Source organism: Nerophis lumbriciformis, linkage group LG05 (genome assembly GCF_033978685.3).
Source record: "Nerophis lumbriciformis linkage group LG05, RoL_Nlum_v2.1, whole genome shotgun sequence".
NCBI lineage: Eukaryota > Metazoa > Chordata > Actinopteri > Syngnathiformes > Syngnathidae > Nerophis > Nerophis lumbriciformis.
This window is the reverse complement of record NC_084552.2, coordinates 21,742,670-21,765,248: the sequence shown is the minus strand read 5'-3', so window position 1 is coordinate 21,765,248 and position 22,579 is coordinate 21,742,670. Positions and strand designations below refer to the sequence as shown.

The 22,579-nt window shown below is 43.0% G+C and overlaps 1 protein-coding gene across 3 annotated transcripts in view; it reads right to left on the bottom strand.

Annotated features, from left to right (window-relative positions):
* nwd2 (NACHT and WD repeat domain containing 2) overlaps positions 1-22,579 on the bottom strand; it is a 144,659-nt gene that overhangs the window by 110,700 nt on the left and 11,380 nt on the right. For all 3 annotated transcript variants that reach the window (XM_061961108.1, XM_061961111.1, XM_061961110.2), the window contains exon 3: positions 4,821-4,909. In XM_061961108.1, coding sequence (XP_061817092.1) covers positions 4,821-4,909 — 89 coding nt within the window. The remainder of the gene's footprint in view (positions 1-4,820; positions 4,910-22,579) is intronic.

The following is a 22,579-nucleotide window of genomic DNA, read 5'->3' as shown; positions in this document are numbered from 1 at the left end:
AATGTTTTAATCATTTCACACATAAGTCGCTCCTGAGTATAAGTCGCACCCCCGGCCAAACTATGAAAAAAACTGCGACTTATAGTCCGAAAAATACGGTAAATCTGCTGTGCGCAGAGGACGCATGAGCAGTGCGCATTTGCGCAGGCACGCACCTTAAAGGGAACGTTGGCTATAACCAATCTAATGTACACCCAAAATTAGTGAAGTTGGCACATTATGTAAATCGTAAATAAAAACAGAATACAATGATTTGCTAATCCTTTTCAACCTATAATCAATTGAATAGACTGCAAAGACAAGATACTTAACGTTCGAACTGGAAAACGTTATATTTTGCAAATATTAACTCATTTGGAATTTGATGCCTGCAACATGTTTCAAAAAAGCTGGCACAAGTGGCAAAAAAGACTGACAACGTTGAGAAATGCTCATCAAACTCTTATTTGGAACATCCCACAGGTGACCAGGCTAATTGGGAACAGGTGGGTGCCATGATTGGGTATAAAAGCAGCTTCCATGAAATGCTCAGTCATTCACAAACAAGGATGGGGCGAGGGTCACCACTTTGTAAACACATGTGTGAGCAAATTGTCAAACAGTTTGAGAACATTTCTCAACGAGCTATTGCAAGGAATTTAGGGATTTCACCAACTACGGTCCGTGATAAATCATCAAATCAAATCAATCATCAAACGTTCAGAGAATCTGGAGAAATAACTGCACGTAAGCGGCAATGCCTGTGACCTTCGATCCCTCAGGCGGTACTGCATCAAAAAGCGACATCAGTGTGTAAAGGATATTACTACATCTGTAAGTGCAAGTTAAAACACTACTATGCAAAGCAAAAGCCATTCATCAACAACACCCAGAAACGCCACCGGCTTTGCTGGGCCCGAGCTCATCTAAAATGGACTGATGCAAAGTGGAAAAGTGTTCTGTGGTCTGACGAGTCCACATTTCAAATTGTTTTTGGAAACTGTGGACGTCGTGTCCTCCGGACCAAAGAGGAAATGAACCATCCGGACTGTTATAGGCGCAAAGTTAAAAAGCCAGCATTTGTGATGGTATGGGGGTGCATTAGTGCCCAAGACATGGGTAACTTACACATCTGTGAAGGTACAATTAATGCTGAAAGGTACATACAGGTTTTGGAGCAACATATGTTGCCATCCAAGCAACGTCCTTTACATAGACGCCCCTGCTTATTTCAGCAAGACAATGCCAAGCCACATTTTGCACGTAGTAGAAGAGTGCGGGTACTAGACTGGCCTGCCTGTAGTCCAGACCTGTCTCCCATTGAAAATGTGTGGCGCATTATGAAGCCTAAAATACTACAATCGAGACCCCGGACTGTTGAACAACTTAAGCTGTACATCAAGCAAGAATGGAAAATAATTCCCCTGAAAAGCTTCAAAAATGTGTCTCCTCAGTTCCCAAACGTTTACTGAGTGTTGTTAAAAGGAAAGGCCATGTCTTTCCTTTCAACCATATGCGGTAGAGATGCGCGGTTTGCGGGCACAACCGCGGAGTCCGCGGATTATCCGCGGATCGGGCGGATGAAATTTTTTAAAAAATTAGATTTTATCCGCGGGTCGGGTCGGGTGGTTGAAATTAGAAAATTAGATTTTAAATACATTCAGGCGGGTGGCAGTTAAACCAATTCGGAAATATATATACATAGTTAAACGTTGTTACCCACATACGAAAAACGAGCAGGCACCTGCAGCATATGCCACAACAGAAGAAAAAAAAAAAAAGAGATGGACACTTTTACGGAGCGCAGAAGGGACGCCTCGCCGGGGTCCGGGACCGAGGCCCCTTCCCCCGAGAGGGCCCCACCGGGAGCCGTAGCTGAGGCGATCCGCAAGAAGGGCCCGACGCACGTCCAGGGTCACCACTGCGCCCACCGCACCGACACCCCGCCTCGTCCGCCTTCGCCGCGGCCGGCGTCACGCGCAGCAGGTAAGCAGCTTACCTGCCCGCCACCCCCGTGGCTGGGGGCTCGTAACAGGGGTCACTCCGCACGCTACGCCCGCGCAGCTTACCTGCCCGCCACCCCTGTTGCCGGGGGCGCGTAACAGGGGTCACTCCGCGCGCAGTGCGCTCACGAAAGGGGTGGGGCTCACCCTGGTTGATATAGACAGCAGCTAGGACGGTGGCCATGGAAGTTGGAACCCGCTAAGGAGTGTGTAACAACCCACCTGCCGAATCAACTAGCCCTGAAAATGGATGGCGCTGGAGCGTCGGGCCCATATACCCGGCCGTCGCCGGCAGCGAGACGTGCTTGGAGGTGCGCTCAGCGCGGCTCCCATATGATTGCGCACTGGTGTGCGTCTGGGCCGTGACAGCGTGGCACGCGAATGTCTGTGCTGCATTGGATCAGTCTGCTTTCTTTAACAGGCAAAAGCTTTATAACCTCACTAATGCCTTGCATCGTCTATATTAGATATATAACAACGGGCGGGTGCGGTTCTGATCAAATGTTAGATCGGGTGGATTGCGGATGGTTGACGACTTTCTGATGCGGTTGCGGATGAAATAATTGCCTATCCGCGCATCTCTAATATGCGGAGAAGACCGCATATGTGGGTAACCCCACCCCAGTGGTAAAAATGCTCCTGTGCCAACTTTTTTGCAATGTGTTGCTGCCATTTAATTCCAAGTTAATGAATATTTGCAAAAATATTTCTCAGTTCGAACATTAAATATCTTGTCTTTGCAGTCTACTCAATTAAATATAAATTGACTATTATTATCGAGGCTTATTAGGGCAGACTGATTACAAAAATAATAATCTCATAATCTAATATATTTCAAAAGAAGGGAGTCATAAAAACTAATGATTAATACATTTACATACACATTTGCAATGTTAAAATGAATACACTTTAACTAAATTAATAAAAAATAATAATTATGTGTCTTTCTTGATTAAATTCTCAATAAACTTAAAGTGCAAATGAAAATACAGCATCACCACTTTAGTTACAATTTTTGCGCTCAAGAAACCTATCTATGACATTAGTTCTGGACTTCTTCTTCTGTTTGTTTGATATTTTTATTACCGCCACAAGTGGTGGAAAAGTGGATTACAACTGAGTACCGCTGCAGCTCATGCCGACCACAGCGGAGAAACAGATATTTTTTGGCAGCCCTCTAGGACACAAGTGTCAAACTCAAGGCTTGGGGGCCAGATCTGGCCCACGACATTATTTTATCTGGCCCGCAAACACATGGAAATGATGTGTCAAATAAGTACTTAATATTTTCTCACTAAATGTAATTGATTTTTTTTCATTTTGACAGAATAAATATATGTACTGCTTGAAATTGCATATATTTTGAACTTTAGTAGTATCCATTATTGCAACAAATGTTACAGTATGTTTCCAAACATTTTTTGTCTAAATGAAAATAAATACTTAAATATCTGCTTAACTTATGATTTTACAGCAAACTGCCCATCAAATTAATACAAATTACAATTAATTATACGGTATTCTTTACAGCATTATGAAAATTAAATTGAAAAAAACTAAAACATTTTTGTTAAAATTCTGTTGACATATTTTTACTGTAAAATCTTGTTTTTAACGGTGTTTACTGTAAATGGAAAAACGATACATTTGTTTTTACAGTAGAAAAACTGGCAGCTAAGTTGCTAGAATAAAAAAATAACTTGTACAGTTTTTCCATTAATCAATCAATCAATCAATGTTTATTTATATAGCCCTAAATCACAAGTGTCTCAACAATATAATGTTGTAAAAACCAATGTAAATTTAACACAAAAATTCTAGCAAATAAGTTGCCAGCTTTTTCCGTAAACTCCCCCCACCCCCCCCCAAAAAAACAGTGGTACTGTTTTTCCATTACCGTAAAATGTTAAAAATGAAAAAAAAGCCCGCTATATTCTTTAGTAAAATTTTATAAATGTAAAGTTTTTACTGTAAAATCGACAGTCTACTTAAAACAATTTACATAATTAATAATGAAATCCAGAGGCAAATTCATACATTATTCGCTGTTACAAGCGGCCCTCTGATGGCAGCCATAACAGCGATGTGGCCCTCAATGAAAACCAGTTTGACATCACTTATCTAGGAGGAGCTCTTGGTCCTACAATGGTACGGTTAAGAAACATTAACATTATTACATAACATAGGCGACAAAGCAAATTAGTGTAATATCTCACATTATATCTTACTAATATACGTACGTATTTTTAGAATATGCTAATGGCCAATAAACGAGCAAGAGTCTAAAAAGAGTCCCTGGGACACACTTTAGACGCCACTAACATATGCCCACCTTACACTTCCTAGCTAAGACTAGATCCAGACATTCCTTGATGAAATAATAATGATGATAACAAGTGCTCGCTGCCGTGCTGACTAACACATCACGACAAATCCCTCCTCGCTCTTCCAAGAGTTATATCTGAAGCCAAATCACCTCCTGGCTGGAGGGCTCTCCTGGATTTGTCAAACAAACGTCTGAGAGCAATTTTTCTTTGCACGTCGATGTTGATTTGCAATGCAAATGCTGCAACAGGCGAGAGAAAAGAGCACGTGTGGCTGTCGGGCAACGGCAACAAAGAGAAAAGCCCTTGCGTCATTCCGCCTTATCCGCTGCTAGATTCGTGCGAGCCTCCGCCGATGGCCGCCTTATCTCTGCTGGCCTTCTGCACGCTTAAAGCGACGGGGTACAAACGTGGGGTCCCTCAAGGTGATTCATCAGCAAAACAGACAGGCTTCTGAAAATGTTATAAAAGCCCCGAGAAGGAACGGTGTACAATCGCAGCAACTGTGACTTACCTGGAATTCAATGCCGTAGTTCTCCCTGCAGAAGTCCCGTAGTTTGGGGTAGACATGCTCCTTCAGCGCATTCCTCTCTGCCTCTGTATCTGGAAATCGAGGGGATTTAATTAGCATTCTTACATGCATGTGTGCAACGTGTGTGGTTATCTGCAGTTGATGTGTATTTCTGGTCTTGTCATCCTCGTCTGTACAGAAGGGTGACACTTCGGAGACGCTTTACTGAACTAAAAGTTGCTTTATTACAAGCAAGTGTCATTATACAGGACTGCAGTTCCTGGAGGAGGTCAGGTCAAGAAAATGAGGCACTCCTAACTTGGAGCCGAACCACAGTCTTAAATTCCTTCTTTCTCTGTCTGGGTGCGTGTTAATTCAGGAGAGGACAACCTGATGTAAGGAGATGTTCATGTGTAAGTGACCAAAAAACAACCTCTGTATGTTGTAACTTAAATGTTGACGTGAAGATAGACACGGAGTCTCTCCTCCAGGATAGAGCTATCACTTTTGCATTCCGAAGTCTGAATGTACAAACCCCGTTTCCATATGAGTTGGGAAATTGTGTTAGATGTAAATATAAACGGAATACAATGATTTGCAAATCATTTTCAACCCATATTCAATTGAATGCACTACAAAGACAAGATATTTGATGTTCAAACTTATAAACTTTTTTTTTTTTTTTTGCAAATAATAATTAACTTAGAATTTCATGGCTGCAACACATGCTAAAGTAGTTGGGAAAGGGCATGTTCACCACTGTGTTACATGGCCTTTCCTTTTAACAACACTCAGTAAACGTTTGGGAACTGAGGAGACACATTCTTTAAGCTTCTCAGGTGGAATTCTTTCCCATTCTTGCTTGATGTACAGCTTAAGTTGTTCAACAGTCCGGGGGTCTCCGTTGTGCTAATTTAGGCTTCATAATGCGCCACACATGTTCAATGGGAGACAGGTCTGGACTACAGGCAGGCCAGTCTAGTACCCGCACTCTTTTACTATGAAGCCACGTTGATGTAACACGTGGCTTGGATTGTCTTGCTGAAATAAGCAGGGGCGTAAATGGGAACGTTGCTTGGATGGCAACATATGTTGCTCCAAAACCTGTATGTACCTTTCAGCATTAATGGCGCCTTCACAGATGTGTAAGTTACCCATGTCTTGGGCACTAATACACACACATACCATCACAGATGCTGGCTTTTCAACTTTGCGCCTATAACAATCCGGATGGTTCTTTTCCTCTTTGGTCCGGAGGACACGACGTCCACAGTTTCCAAAAACAATTTGAAATGTGGACTCGTCAGACCACAGAACACTTTTCCACTTTGTATTAGTCCATCTTAGATGAGCTCAGGCCCAGCGAAGCCGACGGCGTTTGTGGGTGTTGTTGATCAACGGTTTTCGCCTTGCATAGGAGTTTTAACTTGCACTTACAGATGTAGCGACCAACTGTAGTTACTGACAGGGGGTTTCTGAAGTGTTCCTGAGCCCATGTGGTGATATCCTTTACACACTGATGTCGCTTGTTGATGCAGTACAGCCTGAGGGATCGAAGGTCACGGGCTTAGCTGCTTACGTGCAGTGATTTCTCCAGATTCTCTGAACCATTTGATGATATCACGGACCGTAGATGGTGAAATCCCTAAATTCCTTGCAATAGCTGCTTGAGAAAGGTTTTTCTTACACTGTTCAACAATTTGCTCACGCATTTGTTGACAAAGTGGTGACCCTCGCCCCATCCATGTTTGTGAATGACTGAGCATTTCATGGAATGTACTTTTATACCCAATCATGGCACCCACCTGTTCCCAATTTGTCTGTTCACCTGTGGGATGTTCCAAATAAGTGTTTGATGAGCATTCCTCAACTTTATCAGTATTTATTGCCACCTTTCCCAACTTCTTTGTCACGTGTTGCTGGCATCAAATTCTAAAGTTAATGATTATTTGCAAAAAAAAAAAAGTTTATCAGTTTGAACATCAAATATGTTGTCTTTGTAGCATATTCAACTGAATATGGGTTGAAAATTATTTGCAAATCATTGTATTCCGTTTATATTTACATCTAACACAATTTCCCAACTCATGTGGAAACAGGGTTTGTATTTCCTCTTCTCGTGAGAGAGTTAACCCAGTCCATATGCGAATGTCCAACTTAGGCTCCTTAATTTATTATGGGCTCAACCATTATTGACTTAAACCTGGTGGTTCGCTTTCTCCAAGGTGAATATAAACATTCACCATATGTAGAACATAATATGAGTTAATTCACTTCACAGTAATTAAAATTGTAAGAGTGCACTCAAAGTTTGATACAGTATATTTTGCGATCGACAGGTTTTTTTTTTTTTTACCAATCACCAACCTATCGCATATTCAAAAACTTCCATACAGAAATTATTTATGAAAGTCTCCATCTGCAAAAACAATCTGGTGTAATGATGAATGCACTGATTCATATATTGGGGAAACAAAACAACCACTAAGCTGACGCATGGCACAGCATAGACGGGCTAACTCTTCAAGCCAAGACTCAGCTGTCTACCGGCACCTCAGGTAGAACCAGCACTCCTTTGAGAACCAAAATGTACAGACTCTGGACAGAGAGGACGGCTGGTACAAAACAGGAGTGAGGGAAGCCATCTATGTCAAGGTTGAAAAAACATCCCTGAACAGAGGAGGTGGTCTGCGACACCACCTGTCGCCCACATACAACACTGTCCTTTCAACTATTCCTAAAAGACACTGCAATTTAGCCTCCAACAAATGACAGGAGTTAGAAATATTCTGGTCACATATCCACAGCGATTGTTCTGCCAAACAATACCTCAATGCTAACCAGGGGAAATTACACTTCAACGACTGTCGTTGGCTTTGACAATTAGGTTTGCGAGTTTGCATCAAAACAGTTGTTTTTTTCACTATGATAGGGCGAAACCATCCTTGCCCAGGCACACCCTCCTGGTTTTTGGAGTACCGTATTTTTCGGAGTATAAGTCGCACCGGCCGAAAATGCAGGATAAAGAAGGAAAAAAACATATATAAGTCGCACCGGACTATAAGTCGCATTTTTTGGGGTAATGTATTTGATAATATTAAATACAGTAGCGTAGTAGGCCTAAGTATTCATTAAAAAAAGGCAAAGGTTTTATCCAACGGGTCAGGCTGTTTACAAAACTAACCAAATATACTGCATAAAAAAGGACTCATAAATAACTGATTAAAAATAGATTTACGTTAAATAAACTAAATGAATAATAAATATGTTTTTTAACTAAATTGTCAATAAAATTAAAGTGCAGATAAAAGTACAGTTTCACTACTTTAGTCATAATTCCTGCGCTGAAGAAACTTCTCCATGATATAATTTCACACATAAGTCACTCCTGAGTATAAGTCGCACCCCCGGCCAAATTTTGAAAAAAACTGCGACTTATAGTCTGAAAAATACGGTATAAATATTTGGGGTTTTGGCACCAGCCGCTGAACTAGATCTGACCAATCTAAGTCTATGAGCACGAACTGATGAAGCCTACACTGCAAAAAGTCAGTGTTCAAAAACAAGAAAAAAAATTACAAAAATTAGAGATATTTTATTTGAACTAAGCAAAATTATCTGCCAATAGAACAAGAACATTTGGCTTGTCAAGACTTTCCAAAACAAGTAAAATTAGCTAACCTCAATGAACCCCAAAATACCTTAAAATAAGTATATTCTCACTAATAACAAGTGCACTTTTCTTGGTAGAAAAAAAAAAGAGACCTTTTTGCTCAATATGTTGAAAAATATTCTTAAATCAAGTAAATGCTAGTGCCATTATCTTGACATAATGATATGCGCTCGGTATCATGATTTTTTTTTTCATGCTTGAAGTAAGAAATTATTACATAAAAAAATAGTTTTTTAATTGTGAGTGTTAATGACACAGCTTTGCATCAGTTGATATTCTACTTTCAAGCATGTTTTACTCAATATAGGTCATAAAATCTCAGCAACAAGCTGTAATATCTTACTGAGATAATTTAGGACCAAAACCCTTAAAACAAGTAAAACACTCTAACATAAAATCTGCTTAGTGAGAAGAATTATCTTATCAGACAGAAAATAAGCAAATATCACCCTTATTTGAGATATTTAATCTTACTTAGATTTAAATTTTTGCAGTTTACTCGAATGAGCGGCAAAATGTCTTCTAAGACAAACCAAACAGTGCAGTTGCGATCGATTGAATGCCCTGAGATGACAATGACCTGGATGAATGAGAACATTCATAGGCATGCTTCAAAAAGAAGAAAAAAAACAACCTAAATAAAATTAACAAAATATTAACTTAGTGGTGTCCAAACCTACGGGTGCCTGCCCCATTCTACAACGTGGGAGCACAATCCACCATTTACGTTACGTCACATGGGGTGACTATCCAACAAGCAAGTTTAGGCAGTCGAGATATGCGCAAAACTTTTTCGAAAAAAAAAGGTACAAAAAATAAGGATTTCTATGTAATGTGATCTCAGGAATAACGTTATATTAAACTTCAAGTGGGGCAGCACGGTGGTAGACGTGGTAGAGGGGTTAGTGCGTCTGCCTCACAATACGAAGGTCCTGAGCAGTCCTGGGTTCAATCCCGGGCTTGGGATCTTTCTGTGTGGAGTTTGCATGTTCTCCCCGTGACTGCGTGGGTTCCCTCCGGGTACTCCGGCTTCCTCCCACCTCCAAAAACATGCACCTGGGGATAGGTTGATTGGCAACACTAAATTGGCCCTAGTGTGTGGATGTGAGTGTGAAAGTTGTCTGTCTATCTGTGTTGGCCCTGTGATGAGGTGGCGACTTGTCCAGGGTGTACACCGCCTTCCGCCCGATTGTAGCTGAGATAGGCTCCAGCACCCCCCGCGACCCCGAAGGGATTAAGCGGTAGAAAATGGATGGATGGATGGGATAAACTTTAATTGTACATGTATTCATAATCAGATTTTTTTGGTTTTGACTTTCCACATGCTACACACTTAGGGAAGGACAGTAAGTAAGTCAATATGCAAATACAGTGCAGCTCATACTTTAATGAGAAGTCAGATATCTTCCATCGTTAAGATTCACTGTTTGTGAACAACGGGCCGTCCCGGGGAAATAAGTACCAGGACAGTGAAAAGTGGAGAGAGCATTGTGCTGCACCTCAGCCAAAAAGGAAGTAGAATTTACTAAAAGGCAGGGAATTTCTAGGTATTTCTTGATATTATACGATACACGCCCCACGATAATGACAATATATTACCATGAATTGATTAACGTGGACTAGTGATGGGTTGATGAGGCGTCATGAAGCGTTTCGACACATTGCAAAACTGTATTGATACTGTGTCGATACTGTGTCATTAAATACTGACATCTGTTGGACATTAAAAATCCCAACAGGCAACCTATGGACCGACTCAACTGACACTGATTTTATGACGTGGTATATACAATAATATAAACCAAGTCATTGTATTTCATTTAGGATTATTTCATATCTTCATTTAAATAAAAATATATTTGTATCTTTTTTAGATACAGTCAATAAATAATGTGAACATTTATCATAACATGGAAATCTAAGAGAACGTGTTGTGAATGAGGATGCTTGTGGACTGGGAATTATTTATTTATTTATTTTTTACACATTTTTATTAAAAAAAACCCAGTTTTTCCAACGTATTAAATTTTAGACGATTTCTCCTCTTAGTTATTATTTATCCAGCTGTAGAAAAGACCCTCTCACAGGGCAGAGAGGAGGCGTCAGTGTGACACAAATCGCGTATCGATCATGTGACCGAAACAGCTCATGATCGGTCACGCGACTTTCTAAAAGCGGTACGCGCACCGACACAGGGTTTTGCTCTATGAGCTCGACGCATGCCCCGATGCATCAGTGTTGCCGGACCCATCACTAACGTGGACCAACTTAAACTAGTTGAAAAACTTATTCGAGTGTTACCATTTAGTGGACAATTGTACGGAATATGTACTGTACTGTGCAATCTTCTAATAATAGTTTCCATCACTCAATCAATGATATCCGGACATTGCTATTAGCGATACATTGCTCTAGATCAGTGGACCCCAACCGGGCCACACAGAAAGATTAATTAATGTATGGACTGCATTTTCTCTATCTTAACTTTCACCTTTCCCACTAAACACTAGGGGTGTAACGGTACACAAAAATTTCGGTTCGGTACGTACCTCGGTTCAGAGATCACGGTTCGGTTCATTTTCGGTACAGTAAGAAAACAACAAAATATAAATTTTTTGGCTATTTATTTACCAAATGTGTAAACAATGGCTTTAGCCTTTTAACATTGGGAACACTATAATAATTCTGCCCACGTTAATCAACATTAAACTGCCTCAAGTTGTTGCTCAGATTAAATAAAATGACAAAACTTTTCTTCTACAAAGTGCAACATTAAACAGTTTCAAGTCAACTCATCATGCTTAATTTATTTCGGCATTTGGGAAGCATGTAGTTGATTTTTATTATGTAAATGTTATATTTTTATCAACATGTGAGAGCAGGGACCCTGCCATTCAAAACTAGGCTGCTGCATTACTAATGATTAATGTAACTATAGCTGAAAAAATAGTATTGATTGATTGGAGGAGAGACCACACACACACACACACACACACACACACACACACACACACACTGCAAAATGAGCTAACGTTACGCTTAAAGTTAATTAGCCTTCACCTCAAGCCAGGACTGTGAGCGAGCTGAGCTGCAGTTTAAGTTTCTAGAAGGTCAACGGACTCATATTGATGTTACTAGTAGTTGACTGGAAGGTGTTTATTTTAATTTGGGGAGAGTACGCTGCCTGATGCTTACCTGCTAAACACCTATCTGCTCGACGCTGAAGCACTGACTACATGCGCTCTGAATACGCACTGCTGATTGGCTGTTACTGCTTTGAATACGCACTGCTGATTGGCTGTTACCGCTTTTTGTGTAACCAATCAGATGGTTGTGTGGGTGGGACAATGCTGGGTGCTGAGACAGAGGCAGAAGAAGCAAAGCAGCTTGTTAAGACTAGTGATGGGATCGGCAGTTCTTTTGACTGTACTGAATCCCTAGAATCAGTTCCTTAAATTGAGTCGTTCAAAAAATGTGTTCACCGAATCCCCCCCCCCCCCCCCAAAAAAAAAAAAAAATAGGAGGGGGGCGGGGGGGGGCGTGCGTAGTACAGTACAGTGCAGACATTCGCGGGAGAAGCAGCAAATAGGGTGAACGCGAGTCCCTACACAGCTCTGTGCATGCAGTACACCAGGCAGTGAGTGACTGACACAGCGCCACAGTCAGCACAGTTCAGTACGTGAACCACTTCTGCAACAGCAGTTCTGTGTGCAGGTCGGCGAATCATGAGTCAGTCAGTAACAGCTTCCCCAGCGGCAGATCTCGGTGTGTCAGTTCGCGAACAACAAAGCCCTCAGCACCCAATGAACGACACGCACAGTGACTGAACGAGAGCCTCAATGTGACGTCCTCCTCCGCGACACAGTCAGTTCTCTGTGTCAGTAGGTTCGCGAGTCCTGATTCTGTCGTTCACTGAGTGATTCATGTCGTTAATCCGCGGTGAACGAATCGTTCGCTCAGTCCCTCCCCCCGCCCCCATCATGAGTCGTTCACCGACGTCGAGGGTTCAGTGAGTCACAGAATGCGCCAGTTCCACTCATACCGGCATGGTCGCGGCGGAGCTCAACTGAACTGAGAAAGGAACGAATCAGTTCATGAAGTGATTCGGTTAAGTACATTCACTCAAAAGATTCGTTCGTTCGAACAAATCGTTCGCGAACGACACAACATTAGTTAAGACTTTAGCTTAGAAACTCGTTCGGTACACCTCAGTAACGAACCGAAACCCCCGTACCAAAACGGTTCAATACAAAACACGTACCGTTACACCCCTACTAAACACACCAATAAGCTTGTTGATAGATGTATATTACAACTCCTTTGTTATAGTACATGGGACAATGCACATTAATGGACATATAAAATGTTAATGTGCCAGATTGTAGCCAAAGGCTGTTTTTATCTGCCACACGTAGAAAGGCGGTCCGTGAAAATAATGCAAACATTAAACCGATCCCTGGTAGCAAAAAGGTTGGGGAACTCTGCTGTAGATAACCTGTGATATATCTGTGTTTAAAGGGGTGAAAGAAAAACAAACAACTTTAAAGTCATCCCCTTTGTCCCATCAACCTTATGGAAGCCAAAGTGAGTCTGCATTCTAATTTAAACAATGTCATGCATCTTTCAATGTACAAACCCTGTTTCCATATGAGTTGGGAAATTGTGTTAGACGTAAATATAAACGGAATACAATGATTTGCAAATCATTTTCAACCCATATTCACTTGAATATGCTACAAAGACAACATATTTGATGTTCAAACTGATAAACATCTTTTTTTACAAATAATCATTAACTTTAGAATTTGATGCCAGCAACACGTGACAAAGAAGTTGGGAAAGGTGGCAATAAATACTGATAAAGTTGAGGAATGCTCATCAAACACTTATTTGGAACATCCCACAGGTGAACAGGCAAATTGGGAACAGGTGGGTGCCATGATTGGGTATAAAAGTAGATTCCATGAAATGCTCAGTCATTCACAAACAAGGATGGGGCGAGGGTCACCACTTTGTCAACAAATGTGTGAGCAAATTGTTGAACAGTTTAAGAAAAACCTTTCTCAAGCAGCTATTGCAAGGAATTTAGGGATTTCACCATCTACGGTCCGTAATATCATCAAAGGGTTCAGAGAATCTGGAGAAATCACTGCACGTAAGCAGCTAAGCCCGTGACCTTCGATCCCTCAGGCTGTACTGCATCAACAAGTGACATCAGTGTGTAAAGGATATCACCACACGGGCTGAGGAACACTTCAGAAACTCACTGTCAGTAACTACAGTTGGTCGCTACATCTGTAAGTGCAAGTTAAAACTCTCCTATGCAAGGCGAAAACCGTTTATTAACAACACCCAGAAACGCCGTCGGCTTCGCTGGGCCTGAGCTCATTTAAAATGGACTGATACAAAGTGGAAAAGTGTTCTGTGGTCTGACGAGTCCACATTTCAAGTTGTTTTTGGAAACTGTGGACGTCGTGTCCTCCGGACCAAAGAGGAAAAGAACCATCCGGATTGTTTTAGGCGCAAAGTTCAAAAGCCAGCATCTGTGATGGTATGGGGGTGTATTAGTGCCCAAGACATGGGTAACTTACACATCTGTGAAGGCGCCATTAATGCTGAAAGGTACATACAGGTTTTGGAGCAACATATGTTGCCATCCAAGCAACGTTACCATGGACGCCCCTGCTTATTTCAGCAAGACAATGCCAAGCCACGTGTTACATCAACGTGGCTTCATAGTAAAAGAGCGCGGGTACTAGACTGGCCTGCCTGTAGTCCAGACCTGTCTCCCATTGAAAATGTGTGGCGCATTATGAAGCCCAAAATACCACAACGGAGACCCCCGGACTGTTGAACAACTTAAGCTGTACATCAAGCAAGAATGGGAAAGAATTCCACCTAAAAAGAAGATTAAAAAATGTGTCTCCTCAGTTCCCAAACGTGTCCTGAGTGTTGTTAAAAGGAAAGGCCATGTAACACAGTGGTGAACATGCCCTTTCCCAACTACTTTCGCACGTGTTGTAGCCATGAAATTCTAAGTTAATTATTATTTGCAAAAAAAAAATAAAGTTAATGAGTTTGAACATCAAATACGTTGTCTTCGTAGTGCATTCAACTGAATATGGGTTGAAAATGATTTGCAAATCATTGTATTCCGTTTATATTTACATCTAACACAATTTCCCAACTTATATGGAAACGGGGTTTGTAACTTCATCGCTCGTGTCCGCCATACTTTTGTCGATGCATTGTTTTACTCCTTTGCAACATCGGTCTAGTCCTTAGCCACTGGAGCTAGAAGTAAAACAGTAACTCGACTCACCAAGGTGTAACAATGAAAAACGTTTACAGCGCCAAGAAGAGTTAATGCGACCAGAGAGCATTGATAATTGTGTGAATGCTCCAAAGCATTCACACATATGTTTTTTTGTGTCCTAAGGTTGAATATCGTTTAATCTATTAAATTAATGTTGAAATTAATTAATTAGATAATTATTAATTGTACAAAACCCAAAACCAGTGAAGTTGGCACTTTGTGTAATTCGTAAATAAAAACAGAATACAATGATTTGCAAATCCTTTTCAACTTATAGTCAATTGAATAGACTGCCAAGACAAGATATTTAATGTTCGAACTGAGAAACGTAACTTTTTAGGGCAAATAATCATTAACTTACAACTTAATGGCAGCAACACATTGTAAGAAAAAGTTGCAACAGGGGCATTTTTACCACTGTGTTACATGGCCTTTCATTTTAACAACACTCAGTAAACGTATGGGAACTGAGGAGACCATATTTTGAAGCTTTTCAGGTGGAATTATTTCCCATTCTTGCTTGATGTACAGCTTAAGTTGTTCAACAGTCCGGGGGTCTCCATTGTGGTATTTTAGGCTTCATATTGCGCCACACATTTTCAATGGGAGACAGGTCTGGACTACAGGCAGGCCAGTCTAGTACCCGCACTCTTTTACTATGAAGCCACACTGTTGTTACACGTGGCTTGGCATTGTCTTGCTGAAATAAGCAGGGGCGTCCATGATAACGTTGCTTGGATGGCAACCTATGTTGCTCCAAAACCTGTATGACCACAGAACACTTTTCCACTTTGCATCAGTGCATCTTAGATGAGCTCGGCCCCAGTGTTGTTGATAAATGGCTTTGGCTTTGCATAGTAGAGTTTTAACTTGAACTTACAGATGTAGCGACAAACTGTAGTTACTGACAGTGGTTTTCTGAAGTGTTCCTGAGCCCATGTGGTGATATTCTTTACACACCGATGTCACTTTTTGATGCAGTACCACCTGAGGGATCGAAGGTCCGTAATATCATCGCTTACGTGCAGTGATTTCTCCAGATTCTCTAAACCTTTTGATGATATTACGGACCGTAGATGGTGAAATCCCTAAATTCCTTGCAATAGCTCATTGAGAAATGTTCTTAAACTGTTTGACAATTTACTCACGCATTTGTTGACAAAGTGGTGACCCTCGCCCCATCCTTGTTTGTGAATGACTGAGCATTTCATGGAAGCTGCTTTTATAGCAAACCATGGCACCCACCTGTTCCCAATTAGCCTTTTCACCTGTGGGATGTTCCAAATAAGGGTTTGATGAACATTCCTCAACTTTCTCAGTCATTTTGCCACTTGTGCCAGCTTTTTTGAAACATGTTGCAGGCATACAATTCCAAATGAACTATTATTTGCAAAAAATTAAGTTTTCCAGTTCGAACGTTAAGTATCTGTCTTTGCAGTCTATTCAATTGAATATGAGTTGAAAAGGATTTGCAAATCATTGTATTCTGTTTTTATTTACGATTTACACAACGTGCCAACTTCAGTTTTTTGGGGTTTTGTCCATTATCGCTCTTTTTTTGAGAATGCTACTGATTGGAGAAATGTCTACCAGCAGTTGCAGTTTTTGTGTTTCATATGAAAAAAAATCTGTGGTCAAAAGCTGAACAGTTTTCTATGCAAATTGAACCATTACAAAAACAGAAGTAGTATAAGCACCAAACCGTGATTAAGGCGTACCTTTGCGCCACTAGCAGTAGTCCTAAACTAGAAGACTTGTGTTCCTGTCATGTATGTGTTCACGTAACATTGAATCCAGGGGTCATATTGGAATGTGGAATTAAGGGAGCCCACGGCTTGTTGCTGTGTCCCACTTTTTTCTCTTTTCCGCCCCTCCAAACAGTTTCTATAATCTATGTGGACAAGCCCAGTCTCTTTCTCCTGAGGGTGGGGATGGACAGATAAAAAACATAACATGGCCGACAGGGAGACCTGCACGAAAACGCCTGAGCGTGCCGCACACAAATTTAGTGTGACACAGCTTTCACTCGTCTATCTTTAGGAGAACTGTGGCCGTCTTCCAGACATGCATCGGCCCACAGCTGGCCAGCAAAATGTCACGTTGAAGCGCGGTGATAATGTGCAGTAAGTGGCTGCAGCACGACAACAAGACTCACAAACAGCTTCGTCATCCTTGGCAAGGAGTTTGAAAGCTTTCAGATTAAATTGTCTTGTATGATGAATGACAGGCTCGAAATCTGTAATCCATGTCTGGATTGCTGAATTATGGACAAAAATAATATTTGGCATGTGACGCTGTGAATAAAGCTACTTCATATCAGCAAATAAGATGGTGCACGCATGACAGGAAAACAAATAGTATCTATTTCATTTTGATCTATTACTTTCAATTTCAAACAAGCTTGAAGGGTTATAAAGCGCACTGTTGAGTTTTGCGGGAAACAAGGATTTTAAGTGCGCCTTATAGTCCAGAAAATACGGTACATTCAATATAACATGCAACATTTACAGTATTTTGGTCATTTCAAGCATTACTAGAACTTATATCAAACGGCACATTGATTTCACAGCCGGTATAGCAACCAACAATATTTACGTCAACAAAAACAACTACTACTATTTAATGGCAGACTTAGTGAGAGCCAACGACTACTTTGGGACGAATGAGGATACAGAACCTTAACTTTTGTAGCCTGAATATACGAAAGATTAGGTCCAGGTTTTAGATGCACATCCAACTCTTGTGAAACACTAAACCGGGAGTCAGCAACCCGCAGCTCTGGAGCCGCAATCGGCTCTTTAGCCCCGCTCTAATGCTCCTTAGACCACTTTCAGAGATGTGTGAAAATGGAAAAAGATGAAGAAAAAATATATATATTTGGTTTTAATATGTAGGAGGACAAACAAGACACAAACCTTCCTAATTGTTAGAAAACCCACTGTTTATGTTATACATGCTTCACTGATGAGAGTATTTGGCAAGCTCCGTTTTGTCTTACTAATTTTAGCGATCCTTAAACTCATCGTAGTTTGTTTACATGTGCAACTTTCTCCAATGCTGCCACAAAAAGACGTATTTTATGCCACTCCTTCTTTGTCTAGTTTTGTCCACCAAACATTTTATGCTGTGTGCCATGCACAAATGTGAGCTTTGTTGATATTAGTGACATGTTGGAGTGTTAATCAGGCATATTTGGTCAGTGCATGACAGCAAGTTAATCGATGCTAACATGCTATTTAGGCTGGCTGTATGTACATATTGCATCATTATGCCTAGTTTGTAGGCATATTTGATTGAGCTCATTTAATTTCCTTTACCCATGTCCTCTGTGTATTTAATTTATATTTGCATGTCTCATGACACATTATCTGTATGTAATATTGGCTGCATTTGTAATAGTTGTTTGTGTGCCATGTTGTTCCAGACCACAGCAAATGTTACCCAGCTTGCAAAGATTGTAATAAATCCATTAGAAGAAGATTTCCTTAAACTTGGAAACACACATCTATACCTTAGGCCATTATAAGCCAGTAATTTCCAGGAGTTATCTAATCCTGTGAGAAGCCTCCGTTTTACTAATGATTTCCAATGTTGCAAAAACGTGTAGAATAAAAATTAAAATACACTATTTCTGTCAACAAAGATTTGTGTCAGCCTTTGATAGTAGGCTAACATAGCTAATATAGACACTTACATCATGTGTTGCCTTCATTATAACATTTATATAAGGCTTTTAATTTTTTGCGGCTACAGAAAGATTGTTTTTGTGTATTTTTAGTCCAATATGGCTCTTTCAACATTTTGGGTTGTTGACCCCTGCACTAAACCATCACGTAGCAGTCGTGCTAAACAAACTATCAACTAGGGTTGTACGGTATACCGGTATTCGTATGTACTAAATCACTAATCCTCGCCTCCATGGCGACAAATAAAGTACGTTTCTTACAAGTATCATCTTTGCAGGGCGAGGAATAGCTAAACATGCTTCACTACACACCGTAGCTCACCGGCATCAAAATGTAAACAAACGCCCTTGTTGGATCGACACCTAACGTTCACTGTAATGATATCAAGTACAGGCACATATCTAGTCGATACTATGACTACGTCAATATTTTTTGGCATCACAACATCATCTTTCTTTTTTTTTAAATGTATGTTATGTTTATAAACTCATGAAATATGTCCCTGGACACATGAGGACTTAAATTATGACCAATGTATGATCCTGTAACTGCTTGGTATCGGATTGATACCCAAATTTGTGGTATCATCCAAAACTAATGTAAAGTATCAAACAACAGAAGAATAAGTGATTATTACATTTTAACAGAAGTGAACATGTTAAGAGAAAGTAAGCAGATATTAACAGTAAATGAACAAGTAGATTAATAATTAATTGTCTACCACTTGACCTTAATAATGTTGACAATTAATAATAATAGAATGATAAATTATACAATATGTAACTGCATACGTCAGCAGACTAATTAGGAGCCTTTGTTTGTTTACTTACTACTGAAGGACAAGTTGTCTAGTATGTTCACTATTTTATTTAAGGACTTAACTGCACTCCTCTCTGAGCTGCCACCTTACCGTGGTAGAGGAGTTTGCGTGTCCCAATGATCCTAGGAGCTATGTTGTCCGGGGGTTTCTATGCCCCCTGGTAGGGTCTCCCAAGGCAAACTGGTCCTAGGTGAGGGATCAGACAAAGAGCAGCTCGAAGACCTCTATGAAGAACACTAACAAAGGACCCAGATTTCCCTCGCCCGGACGCGGGTCACCGGGGCCCCCCTCTGGAGCCAGGCCCGGAGGTGGGGCACGATGGCGAGCGTCTGGTGGCCGGGCCTGTCCCCATGGGGCCCGGCCGGGCACAGCCCGAAGAGGCAACGTGGGTCCCCCCTCCAATGGGCTCACCACCCATAGCAGGGGCCATAGAGGTGGGGTGCAGTGTGAGCTGGGCGGCAGCCGAGGGCAGGGCACTTGGCGGTCCGATCCTCGGCTACATAAGCTGGCTCTTGGGACGTGGAACGTCACCTCGCTGGGGGGGAAGGAGCCTGAGCTAGTGCGTGAGGTGGAGAAGTTCCGGCTAGATATAGTCGGACTCACTTCGACGCACAGCAAGGGCTCTGGAACCACTTCTCTTGAGAGGGGCTGGACTCTCTTCCACTCTGGCGTTGCCGGAAGTGAGAGGCGACAGGCTGGGGTGGCAATTCTTGTTGCCCCTCGGCTCAAAGCCTGCACGTTGGAGTTCAACCCGGTGGACGAGAGGGTAGCTTCCCTCCGCCTTCGGGTGGGGGGACGGGTCCTGACTGTTGTTTGCGTTTACGCGCCAAACGGCAGCTCAGAGTACCCACCCTTTTTGGATTCACTCGAGGGAGTACTGGAGAGTGCTCCCCCGGGTGATTCCCTCGTTCTACTGGGGGACTTCAACGCTCATGTTGGCAGCGACAGTGAAACCTGGAGAGGTGTGATTGGGAAGAATGGCCGCCCGGATCTGAACCCGAGTGGTGTTCTGTTGTTGGACATTTGTGCTCGTCACAGATTGTCGATAAACACCATGTTCAAACATAAGGGTGTCCATATGTGCACTTGGCACCAGGACACCCTAGACCGCAGTTCCATGATTGACTTTGTAGTTGTGTCATCGGATTTGCGGTCTCATGTTTTGGACACTCGGGTGAAGAGAGGGGCGGAGCTTTCTACCGATCAGGTGAGTTGGCTGCGATGTTGGGGGAGGATGCCGGACAGACCTGGCAGGCCCAAACGCATTCTGAGGGTTTGCTGGGAACGCCTGGCAGAGTCTCCTGTCAGAGAGAGTTTCAATTCCCACCTCCGGAACAACTTTGAAAATGTCACGAGGGAGGCGCTGGACATTGAGTCCGAGTGGACGATGTTCCGTGCCTCTGTTGTCGAGGCGGCCGATTGGAGCTGTGGCCGCAAGGTGGTTGGTGCCTGTCGTGGCGGTAATCCTAGAACCCGTTGGTGGACGCCGGCGGTGAGGGATGCAGTCAGGCTGAAGAAGGAGTCCTATCGGGTTCTTTTGGCTCATGGGACTCCTGAGGCAGCAGACAGGTAACGACAGGCCAAGCGGTGTGCGGCTTCAGCGGTCGCGGAGGCAAAAACTCGGACATGGGAGGAGTTCGGGGAGGCCATGGAAAAAGACTTCCGGACGGCTTCGAAGCAATTCTGGACCACCATCCGCCGCCTCAGGAAGGGGAAGCAGTGCAGTGTCAACACCGTGTATGGTGGGGATGGTGCTCTGCTGACCTCGACTGCGGATGTTGTGGATCGGTGGAGAGAATACTTCGAAGACCTCCTCAATCCTACCAGCACGTCTTCCTATGAGGAAGCAGGGCCTGGGGAATCTGTGGTGGGCTCTTCTATTTCTGGGGCTGAGGTTGCCGAGGTAGTTAAAAAGCTCCTCGGTGGCAAGGCCCCGGGGGTGGATGAGATCCGCCCGGAGTTCCTTAAGGCTCTGGATGTTGTGGGGCTGTCTTGGTTGACAAGACTCTGCAACATCGCGTGGACATCGGGGGTGGTACCTCTGGATTGGCAGACCGGGGTGGTGGTTCCTCTCTTTAAGAAGGGGAACCGGAGGGTGTGTTCCAACTATCGTGGGATCACACTCCTCAGCCTTCCCGGTAAGGTCTATTCAGGTGTACTGGAGAGGAGGCTACGCCGGATAGTCGAACCTCGGATTCAGGAGGAACAGTGTGGTTTTCGTCCTGGTCGTGGAACTGTGGACCAGCTCTATACTCTCGGCAGGGTCCTTGAGGGTGCATGGGAGTTTGCCCAACCAGTCTACATGTGATTTGTGGACTTGGAGAAGGCATTCGACCGTGTACCCCGGGAAGTCCTGTGGGGAGTGCTCAGAGAGTATGGGGTAACGGACTGTCTCATTGTGGCAGTTTGCTCCCTGTATAATCAGTGTCAGAGCTTGGTCCGCATTGCCGGCAGTAAGTCGGACACGTTTCCAGTGAGGGTTGGACTCCGCCAAGGCTGCCCTTTGTCACCGATTCTGTTCATAACCTTTATGGACAGAATTTCTAGGCGCAGTCAGGGCGTTGAGGGTATCTGGTTTGGTGGCTGCAGGATTAGGTCTCTGCTATTTGCAGATGATGTGGTCCTGATGGCTTCCTCCGGCCAAGATCTTCAGCTCTCGCTGGATCGGTTCGCAGCCGAGTGTGAAGCGACTGGGATGGGAATCAGCACCTCCAAGTCCGAGTCCATGGTTCTCTCACGGAAAAGGGTGGAGTGCCATCTCCGGATTGGGGAGGAGATCTTGCCCCAAGTGGAGGAGTTCAAGTACCTCGGAGTCTTGTTCACGAGTGGGGGAAGTGTGGATCGTGAGATCGACAGGCGGATCGGTGCGGCCTCTTCAGTAATGCGGACGCTGTATCGATCCGTTGCGGTGAAGAAGGAGCTGAGCCGGAAGGCAAAGCTCTCGATTTACCGGTCGATCTACGTTCCCATCCTCACCTATGGTCATGAGCTTTGGGTCATGACCGAAAGGACAAGATCACGGGTACAAGCGGCCGAAATGAGTTTCCTCCGCCGAGTGGCGGGGCTCTCCCTTAGAGATAGGGTGAGAAGCTCTGTCATTCGGGGGGAGCTCAAAGTAAAGTCGTTGCTCCTCCACATCGAGAGGAGCCAGATGAGGTGGTTCGGGCATCTGGTCAGGATGCCACCCGAACGCCTCCCTAGGAAGGTGTTTCGGGCACGTCCGACTGGTAGGAGGCCACGGGGAAGACCCAGGACACGCTGGGAAGA